General features: G+C 27.4%; 1 protein-coding gene across 2 annotated transcripts in view; it reads left to right on the top strand.

Moving 5' to 3' along the window:
* LOC107454031 (N-acetylgalactosaminyltransferase 7) overlaps positions 1–10751 on the top strand; it is a 28355-nt gene extending 17604 nt beyond the window's left edge. The window contains exons 10-13 of one of the 2 annotated variants that reach the window (XM_043041618.2): positions 607–705; positions 1747–1773; positions 3557–3682; positions 6799–10751. In XM_043041618.2, coding sequence (XP_042897552.1) covers positions 607–705; positions 1747–1773; positions 3557–3682; positions 6799–6936 — 390 coding nt within the window. In that variant the 3' untranslated portion in view covers positions 6937–10751. The remainder of the gene's footprint in view (positions 1–606; positions 706–1746; positions 1774–3556; positions 3683–6798) is intronic. The other variant, XM_043041619.2, reaches the window with a different exon arrangement.
* The last annotated feature ends 719 nt before the right edge of the window (positions 10752–11470 follow it).

Raw genomic sequence — 11470 nt, 5'->3', positions numbered from 1 at the left:
ACTGCTGTTATCAGTTATTAATGGCTGACATCTTTGTTGATGTGACCACCTTATTACTTTGAAAAATGTTAACTAACTGATATTTAAATTGTAATTTTTTCAAACCACTTTATTAATCTTGCAAATCTGTAACAATTTGTTTCTTATCCTTTATCTGAGATTAATTGAAAAAGAGAGGGAAAATGACCAATAACAATATTGAGCGGCTAGTTCAAGCACTGTTTTTACCTTTACTGATTTACAGTTTAAATGCATATTCCTTTTTCATTCATTCTGTGAGGTTAATGAGAATTTAAGCATTCAGAATAATGCTAGAGAAGACAGAATGTTTAATCTAGAGCTGCTTAGCAAAAAGTTTATTTCCGACAGGTGATGAACAGACTTGAGTTTTAGTGGAATATAATGTGGATGTTTTAAATTGAAACCTCCCAAGTAAAAAATATCGGGACAAAGTTTTAGAAAATTCAAAAAATCTTCACACTAAACTAACTTTAGACAATAAAATTTTTTACCCCTACATTTCAAATGCAATCCTTCACTTTAGAACAATATTTAAAATGAACATAATTTTAAAAATGTCTGATAAGTGATTTTAATTCTCTGTAGGTAAGGAGTATGCTTACTGGGCAGTGTATGGATACCATGAGCTCACAACCACCTTCTATTGTCGGCATGAGTCACTGCCATGGTTCTGGTGGCAATCAAGTATGTAATATTTTAATCAATTATTTATTAAAATTAAATTCCAAATGATGTATATTTTCATGTGTACTTTTAAGTTTTAAAGGTTCCAAACTTTACTTATGAACTTAAAAATTAGATTAATTTTTTCAATTTATCATTAAATTTGTTTCATTTATCACGTATAAAAACCTACTCAAATAAGCTTAATATTCTTGACATAAAATGTTTTTCAACCACTTTTTACTCTTGTATTTCAGAAAACTCCACGATAAATTTAAATTTATGCAGCAGTTTGAAAATTCCTGCCATTTATAGCTCTTTTTCAAAAGAGCCTATAGTTTAATAACAATGATCTCCCTGAAACAAAAATTGTATTTAGTACTTCAATTAGTGTGTATCAATTGTCATAAAAATTGCTTTTTAAAATACTCATTAGTGGTTAGTGCCATCCCTCATTAAAGCAACCTTAGATATTATTTTTAACTGTTATTTCCTTTTATATTAAGGCACATTAAATGTAAAACACCTCAAATTCCCTTTGAATGAAGGAAGAATGAAATGACCCCTAAATTTTTATCTAAATCCTAGTCATGATATTTAATCTTTTATAATCTGTGTAACTTTTTTTTCGCAGCATAAAATAAATTTATCAAGCATGCACTTTTGTTTGAAAATTGTATTGCCTGTTTTTGTGAATGTCAGTCCCCATAAATTTGAAAGACAGTATTATTAAATCATGATGTAAATTCTCAAAAGTTTTATACTGTAAAAGTATCCTCTTTGAATTTAAATAATATTAAGTGAAAAAAATGACAAATAATTTTGTTAGCATAATCTGGAAGCAGTCCTTGATATAGCAGTATAACATAAAGCAGGTAGGAGGTAGAATGCTTAAGTGAGTTTTTACAAAAATAAAATAAATAAAAATCGGATTCCAAAAATTTTACTTCTGTTTCTTTTATGAGTATTTATCTCGAAATGTATAAATATGTATATTATTATTGTACTTTCACTAGTTTTTTATTAATGTGCAAGGCATTATATCAATTACTAATTTTATAGGTTGTTTATTATGAAATTGAAACAAAGGTATGTCTAATAAATATTTTGGTGGTTTTAGAATATCTAATACAGAAAGTATTTGGTCTGTGGTTTTTACGTTATGCTTTAGTGACTTAATAAGTTAATGTTTTTTTTATTCATTTTTAGTTTTTTCTCTTATCACTTTACAATTCAATATCTATACAATTGTAGTATCATTTAACTTGCTCTGCAGCAAAAAATTTACTGTGTTTTATTATTGTTTTATATTTTAAGAAAAATGTTACTAAAAGAGTTCTCTCTAGGAATAAAAAAGGGAAGGGCACTTCCTCTCTGAAAATGACACTTTAAGTTTTGAAAGGGCGCTCACTTAACATTGTAAAAATTTATCAAAATGTGTAATATTATATAATAACTGAATTTTATCCTCAATGATTTTTAAATTACCCTCTTATTCTATTTTATGTGTGTATTTCAAAAAGTAATTCTCTCCCACTATCAAAATTAGTGAAAAATTTGTAGTTCATAAAAATAATTATAAGCAATCGCTGTGCATATTTTTTTTTAAATAGTAATAATAAACTAACAAAAAATGATTAGTTGAAAAGCAAGTTGAAAGCTTTTTCTATAATTTAAACTGAAAATTATAAGAAATGAGCCTTTAAAGGTGCATTTAAAAAATAAAGTATTTGTTTAAACAATAGCTTTAAAATTCAAAATAACTTAAAAAATTTATTAATATCTCCCCGAGAAGATACTCATAAAAATTTAACCAGTTGAAAATAATCCTTACAAACTAAATACTTGTAATTGTAATCAGAATTAAACCTATAAACACAGATAATTTTACCAGAGTGTAACTATTATTTAAAGAGTGAATAAATTTTTTTCCAAAATGGAATATAAACAAAAAAGAAGCATTTTTCTGGGATGGCCGCTTATTTTTACAAAAAAATCAAAGAGGACGCATTTATTGGGTTCAAAGGGCAGGCAGAGTCAGCCGTCCTTTTATAAAAACGCTCAAGGAAAACATTGAAATAAGTTTTATGTCTTTCAACTTTACAAATCATATTTTTCATTTTGCCAACTATTCTTTATTTATTATGCTTGGGTTATTGTTACAGAATTGTCAACTTCAAATTTATTAATTAATTTTTTTTTGAAGACAAAGCATTTTACTGCTTTTAGAGTTGTTTCCAAACTAATAATAGACATTCTAACTAATGAGTATCACTAAAAAATAAAAAATTTACTACTCCAGTCAAAAACTCTTTTTTCCTCTAAAAAATATCAAAATTATGCCATCAAAATTAAGATAAACATGATTGTTTTGGCATGCTAAATATTGCAACTCCATACTTGCTTGAGACTGACTCCTTTAATCATCTGTTGTAACTGTCAAATAAGCAACTTTATTGCAGTTGCATATAAGATATAGACAACAGGAACTATTAATTATGTTTAACCACTAGTCTAATCTAATCAACTCAGAAATTAAAAATCTCTTTTCTTCATTAAATATGTTTATTTTGTTAGTCTTGTCTTTACAGGAAAAGCTGTTTACTGCAAGTAAGTTGTAATTATAGTAACAGTGAATGAATGTTTCTTGAAATAATTATGATTGACTACTTTTTGAAATATTAATGAATTTCTATATAATAGTAATATTTTTTATAATAATTAATAAATGTAATAGTAAATAGTATTAGTCATTTGGATGCATTTCAATTTAAAATGTTTTGAAAATACCCATTTTTCACTACATTTCATTACAACTTCTGTTAAAGTATTTGTTTCTTTTTTTTCATTCAAAGAATTATTTTGAAATTAGGTTTTCCGCTTAAATGCTGAAGGTCAGTTGGGTGTAGGTGAACGCTGTGTTGATGCGGATACTGATCATGTTAAACTTGTATTTTGCTCACTGGGAACTGTGGATGGCCCATGGGAATATAATGAAGTAAGAAAATTCTTCTTTAATATGCTTGTATTTTTAGATATTTTCTCTTCTTCAAATATGTTTTTTTTTTTAATTTTGCATAGGCAATGATCTAATCTCATGATTGATATAACAAATTGTCCGAAAAAGGATCTTTTGGTGCAAAATTATCCAAATTTGTTCTTATCTTATTCTAAACTACTGTACAAAACTATGCCGAAATATACAGTTTTTGAAATATTTCTCTCTAAAACTGCATTTCATAAAATTGCACTAAAATCAATTTACACAAAACAAAATAATTATTGTTGGGATTATGCAAATTTTGTAATTTTATTTGAGTTTACTCTTGATTCTAATCTAGTCTATTTTGTTTGCATTTGTATTTTTCCTCGTTTCCCAAGTATAAAAGATTAGCAATTACAAAATATTTAACTGATCAATACAAATAGAAAAAAGAATCGTTATCATATTTTATACATGAATTGAAGAATCCATTTAATCAATCTTCATAAATCATTTTCTGTAGTTAAAATCAATTTTAATATGAGAAAAAAGGTGCACATGACTGATAGTACTTAATTTATGTCACACTAGTGCTTCACAATGGTCTATTGGCAACGATTTGGAAAAGATCCCCGTGGATCATATTATGTCATGAAATCAAAATTTTAATTTTCAGCAGAAAGGATGGCCCCCAAATTTATGGCCAGGTGACATGCGTGTATAGTCTAGCACTTTACCAGGGCTGCTACTGGCAACTAAAACGACTAGTTTGAAGAAAATGCTGCAATTGAGACTATTTTTGCCCAAATCTAGCAAAAATTACTTTTTCCAAAAATCCCTTTTGTATTATTCAGCTCCTGAAATAAAAAATAAATAAAACTTCCTAAAACTAAAAATTAAATTGAGGGGCCAAATTAACCCCCATTTTAGGATAGAAATTTTGTAAAATGCAATGTTATTTTCATTGAAATGTGTTTAAATTACATTCATTAAGACGAAAAATAAGTTTCGTGCATGAAAAATAATATTTTATTTAAGAAATAAAATTGTGCGTTTACGCACCATTGGCTGAATCAATGAACAATTCGTTTAGTTCAACGCTTATATTTTTAATGGAAACATTCAAAGCATTTTTAATGCAAATGGACTTTGCATTTGATGAATAAATTACTCTTGTGATTTTTGCACACTTTACATCATCTGTTGGCTTTTTTTTCCATGCCCATTTATTGTATGTCCGATTCTATCAGTCCATACTTCTATTAGTTGAGCTGCGGATGATGGGCAACCTTTGTTTGAATGAGTAACTTGTAATGAAACTTCACCAAATGGATTGTTCTTGGATTCAGATTTTAATTGGGCAATAGCTATATAAGATCTATAGTCTATAAGTGATATTTTTGAGCTAGTTAAAATTCTATGTAGCTTCCAGAAATTCACTATAACGCTATCAATGATGTTTGTAAATAGTGACCACCACCTTTTCTTACCTTGAATCGATGCGGTATTTAGCTATAGTATTCTCATGCAGGTCTACACCTGCCATATGCTTATTGTTATCCAAAATAATGTTGAGTTGTGAAATCACAACTTCTTTTCTTCAGCCGCGATAGTTCAAGGAATAGAGCATTCGCCTTCAAATGAGGCAAACCCGGTTCGAATATCGGTGATGGCTGGTTGATACGAATCCTCATCCGGCTGGCACTGACCACAGTGCTGACGAAATATCCTCAGAGGTAAATGGATCATGGTCCCTTTGCAGTCAGGCTAACCGTGGAAGGCTCTTTTGGTTTTCCTCTCCATGTAATGCAAATGCGGGTTAGTTCCATCAAAAAGTACTCCACGAAGGCAAATTTCTCCCAATACTTGATCCGGGAATTCCCTTGTCATCTGGGTTGGGTTCAAAATTACAAGCCTACGGAGTTGAACATTAGAAGTCGTAAACCCTAAAATTGGGTTCGGCTGTTCAACAATGGTTATATATATATAGATAGATAGATAGATATAAATAAAATAAACTTCTTTACTTTCTTTGCTAATGTATCGTTTGGCATTTACAAGTGACAAAATGGCACAGTTATTAGTAGCAATTGTTACCACAGCATTGTCGTTCCATTTTATTGCACATGTTTCTGTATCCTTGCTGAAAGCAATATCGTAGGAACCACGATGTTTTCTTCTTTTTTTTTCTTATTTGTGTAGTCATCCATTATGCAACCGCCTATGAGATTTTCGCAAGCTGCCACATGCCACATGCAAAGAAAGCCTTTTCTTTCAAAATTTCAAATAAAGTATAGGAGGAGAGAAAGTTATCAAAGCTTATATTTTTCCATCTCAGGTATTGAAACAACACTAAGCAACTTCAGAACAACACTTGTTTCTTATGGCATATCTTGTCGAACACTGTTAGCCTCAGCACAATAAAACTCTAATAAAAATAAAAACTTAACAATAGAACTAATAAAACTCTGAATATACAACAAAACTTTAATAAAACTTTGAAACCTTGCATAAAAAGTGGATTTTCAAATTTCACTTATTTAACATGGATTCGGCCAATGGTGTGTTAACGCACCATTAAATTTGAATGAAAATTTTTTATTTTTTTTTGTGATATTTGTTTTATTTCAATTTTATTTTCAGAACTTACAATTTTAACCCATTATAAAANCAAGCACTTTACCAGGGCTGCCACTGGCAACTAAAATGACTAGTTTGAAGAAAATGCTACAATTGAGACTATGTTTGCCAAAATCTAGCAAAAACTACTTTTTCCAAAAATCCCTTTTGTATTCAGCTCCTGAAATAAAAAATAAATAAATCTTCCTAAAACTAAAAATAAAATGGGGACCAAATTAACCCCCATTTTAATGAGTAGGGCCAAAATAGCATCTGTTGATGGTATGTAAAAAAATTTATAAATGTAATATTTGCAATCTTAATGGTTGTTGAAGTCTTAACATCTCAAATTCATATAACTAGCAGAGGTGTATAGTCTTTTTGAATAATGCATATTAAGTTATCTTGGATTAATTATTTATTTAATTGTTACTCTTTCAGCCTCATTTTATAGACTGCTAAATTATTAATTATACATATATAAATGAGACTATTTTATTATCTTTTAATAGACTAAAAAGATGTTATACCATAAACAACACAGAAAATGCTTGGAGCTAAGCCATTCAAGAGGAAGCCTTCATTTACAGTCCTGCAATGATAACTCTAATGGTCAGAAATGGATCTTTAAAGAACTTGTGGTTGCATAGTTCCTGATCATTATAGTGCTTGGTAATGGGTATAAAATAATTTCACTACCTATTTTTATATTCTGTGATCTTTGCATTTTCATATGAGGTTAAACGTTGTCTAAATATGTAGATAACATAAAAAATGGTGTCTGTTTCCATGTAAATATTTATAAAAGGTTGTAAGGTATTGTACTTATTAACTTCTCTTAAGGAACATACGCATCTTGCCATAACAAAAATTAATTCCTAGTTTTGTTATTTTGTAGAACAATATTTGGTATGAAGAAAAAATTATGCAAATTCAATTAGAATTTTAACTAGTGCATAAAAGGTCATCTATATAACGAAAGAACACCCTTAATTTCATATAATTGTCTCTCTCTACACATACTATTTAATCTAATTTGTATAAATTTAAGTAGCGGTTTTTACAGCAGCAGATGTATTTTCTTATATTAGGGTCCATTTGTTGATTGCTGTTACTTCCTTTGCTTACTTTCTTGCAACGTTAATTTTTTAAATGTTAGTGTTGTTTCTAAAAATATTTACATATCTGACAATAGAGCCATATCAAAAATGCTATAGCATCAATTTCTTACCAACTAAAAGAATGCCATTCTTTTTTTAAAAAACAAAATGTCTTATTTAGAGAAATATTTTTTAGGAATTTATCAGAATCAACTTCTAGAATAATTATGAATCATGACAAATTTTGAGTTGAAACTTTTGCCTACTAGTTTTTTCCCCCTTTCTGAGCAAAATTAATTGTTTGTTAATAAATATTGTCTTGGATAACAGCCATAATTAGAAGATGTTTTCTAACCTGAACAAACTTTTGGTGTTTCAGTTTTGCTTAATTTTGAAATGAAAATACCATTCCAATGGGTGATTTTTTTATCTTTATCTATTAGTTATACAAATTTATAAAACCTACATATATTTTTAAGATTGCATGATGAATATACATTTCTATTTATTTCTAAGAAAGTGTCCCCAAGTCAAAAATTAGTTTCTCGAGTGCAATGTACTCTGAACAGTTTGAAATCTAAATGGTATCAGAATACTAAAAAATGCTATATGAGCATTAAATTAATATTAATTATGTAATGTACAAAGTGGCACACAATATATTGCTTTCTCTAAACTAATGTGAGAAGTATTTCTTTAAAAATTACATATAGTAAATTAAATAAGCTTTCTCTATTTATTTTTTTATTATTCTTCTTTTTTTTTTTGTGAAAGAGGGAGAAAAAATCTTAAACGGCTTACCAGTGTATTTCCTTCTCAAATTGAACCTTACAAAAATCTTATGACAGAAGAAAGTCAGAATTACAGAATAACTCTTTTTTTTTAAGCAGTTACAGGAATGAATTTTATCATAATTTATATTTTAAAGATAAATTTGGGTCTGAAATGAGTAATATTTAAATATCAGAGAAAGCTTACTTTTGGTTTTCTAAGCAAATTTCATATAGAAAGTAGTTTGTGTTTAGCCAACTGGCCCAATAGAACTGATTATAGCAATATTTTTAAAAGGTTTATTTTGAACAAAATATTAGTGTTGTATCCTTAAATGCTCAAAAGAACATATAATGCATTAATAGTATTTTGTATTGAAGTAAATAATGTCAATTAGTGAAAATAAAGAGATATTTAAAAATATACAAACATTCCATTTTATTGATTACTGGCTATGTGTGCTCATTCAGCAAGTTTGCATATGTTGCAATTTGTTAAGAGTTCTTAATCTTTGGTACAGTTTAATACAAAAGTTATTCCTGTTTTACCAAGCCATTTAAAATAAGAAAGTGGATAGAAAACCTTATATATGATGCCATATTTTTTATTTTAAAGTATTTCAATAATAATTATTATGTGCTATCTTTTACCTACTTACAAATAGCATGGTAATCTCCTAAAACTAATTCTGCATGATTTCCAACATATTATTAGTTCTGGTATAGCTTCAACAACAATATAGCTAAAAAAGTTACTTCACAATTTTCTTCATCTAACTAGTTATGTGACACTTCATTGTAGGTTTGTAGAGAGATCAATACACATTTTTGCCTCATTTTGGCAACATTTTTTAATATTTTAGTAAATATTTTTATTATCAAAAGTTAAGTATGAACTTGACTGCACACTTTTTCTTGTCCGTTGAAAATAATAATTTACAAAATCTTGGTGCTTTAATCGTAGTTCAACAAAATCATAATGAAAAAATTGTAATTCAAATTCAGTTTTCAGTTTAAAAAAGAATTTCTACCTTAAATTAATTGTTTTTTATGTGCTCATGCCTGTGAAAATAGTTTAAATTATTTAAAAAGATATAAGAATATCTACAATTAGTGAAATAAATTACAATTTATTTTAATCACTCTAATGTTATAAAATTACAAAATGCTTTAAAAATTACCATGTATGTAATTGGTACAATCAAGTAAAAGATATTTTCATAAAAATCATTAGTTACTGAGAAAATGCTGTTGGAGTGTGAAAATATGCTGCAATGATTAAATTTATATTTCTTATCTCATCATAAGCACTGCAAAATAACATAGGACCAGTTATTATTTTCTGTCTTTTTTCTCTTTCATATTTTTTACATTAACTAATCAAATATCTGATTAGTTGTGGTGTTTGTTAAATGAGAGAGGATATTTAAAGTTGCACTCTTTTGAAGAATTACATACTGTGTATTATTGGCATTTTTAAATTAGATAGTTTTTAAAATATTTAATTTGTTTTTTAAAAAAAATTTGTTATCTATCTGTCTATCTTTTTGCAAGTTCTGGAATATGGATTCTGTTTCTTATTTGAAATTTTCATTTGTTGATGAACACTATTATGGAAAATTTAAATAATTGTTAGGTTAAAACATTTTAATTAGTATTCAACTTTTAATAATAAATACCTTTTGAATGTTTTAATATTTTGGAAATAATCTATTTTATATAACAGGTAGGATGAAAAATATTGTTTGAGGAATTTCATACAAATTGTTCTAAGTATTCTAAAAAAAATTAAACAGTATAAACTTTCAAATTAAAAATTTTGTGGTTATATAAAATGGATAAAGATTAGTAAAGCACTTGTAGAGCTTATTCACTATAGCTATATATTCAGGAACTAACTCACAAAACTATATTTATTGGGAAAATAAAATTTTAATGACAAAAAAAAAATACTTGTTAGCAGAACATTATTATTTTTAAAGAAGTTTTTATTCCCAACTATAATTTATTTTGTATGTATTATATGTAAATAATTTATAACATTTTGTAACATAAAAATTCTGTTGTAGAAAAAAATTGTTATTTCTTGCAAAAGGTGTAGTGTTTTTTTTTTTCTTCTTCTTTTTTACTTGTAATAAGGAATAATTGTAATTTGAAATAAGAACTGATGTATAGTATTCAATTTTACTACCTTGGATTAATAAGAATTAAACAGTTGATATTTTTGCAGAAAAGCTGTTGATCACTTTGCATTAAACAGTCTTTTAAAAATATTCTAAGAGCTTCTTGTGAAAGTTGATGTAATTAAAAAGATTATGTTATTGCAATTTTACTATCACTGTATTTTGCACAATTTGGTTTTTGTCTCTTGGTTACATTTAATTTTTTATTTCTTTTGAAAATTATGTTGTTAATATATTGTTTTTCTCCATAATGTCCAACAATTTATGTCATTATGAAAATTTGTTCTCTTGTTTTATTCAAGCAGTATTATTTTTGTTTCATAAAATTCCTAGTACACTTTTTAAAGGAGTTTTAACAATGTTTTTCAATCGAACTCTTTAAGAATTTATTAAATAAAAAGATTTTTTAAAATTGTATGTTTAATTTTTTTCATGTACATCTACATTAAAGAAATTAATGTTTGTTACATATGATTTAAAAGCTACAATGCGCAATAAATTTTGTAGCTGAGTATGGGGTGCTATGCAAAAATGTATTTTTAAGAGTCTTTAAAAATCTGAAGATTTATAAAGATGATCTAATAATCTAACGAGTGAGCATTTCACTTCAAGAAGCTCAGGAATACAGCCTTGAGTTGTTAAATTTTCATATTTGAAAGGGGGGAAAAATCCTATTTGATCCTACACTCAAGTTTTTTTTTTAAAAAGAAATACAAAGCTTGAAACAAACACAATGTTCAATAAAAATTTTATATTAATTTGCATGTCTTTTTAGTAAGCAGAAAAAATAAATTTTAATTCAAAATGTTCCTTCTTATAAACGTTACAAGATGTGTGTTAGTTTACTAAAAGAGTTCCTCTTCTGTTTATCTTATAATCCTCAAAAATGATAAATTTTCTGATGCAAAATGAAATTAAAAAGAAATCTTGGATGATCGAAAACTTAAAAATTAATGTTATTTTGTTGCTAGGATTAGTTTGAATCTAAATTGTTATGCGAAAAATAGCTGGGCATCCTTATTATGGTCTGGGATAGCCTGGTTGGTAGGACACTGGGCCCTTGTCCAATAGGTCGTGGTTTCAATCCTCGCCGGCCAAAAACTCCCCGTGTAGTAAATTATGACTGATCCA

Source organism: Parasteatoda tepidariorum, chromosome 7 (assembly GCF_043381705.1).
Source record: "Parasteatoda tepidariorum isolate YZ-2023 chromosome 7, CAS_Ptep_4.0, whole genome shotgun sequence".
Lineage (NCBI taxonomy): Eukaryota > Metazoa > Arthropoda > Arachnida > Araneae > Theridiidae > Parasteatoda > Parasteatoda tepidariorum.
Note: the sequence above shows the minus strand (reverse complement) of the source record. Positions and strands in the feature narration are given on the sequence as shown.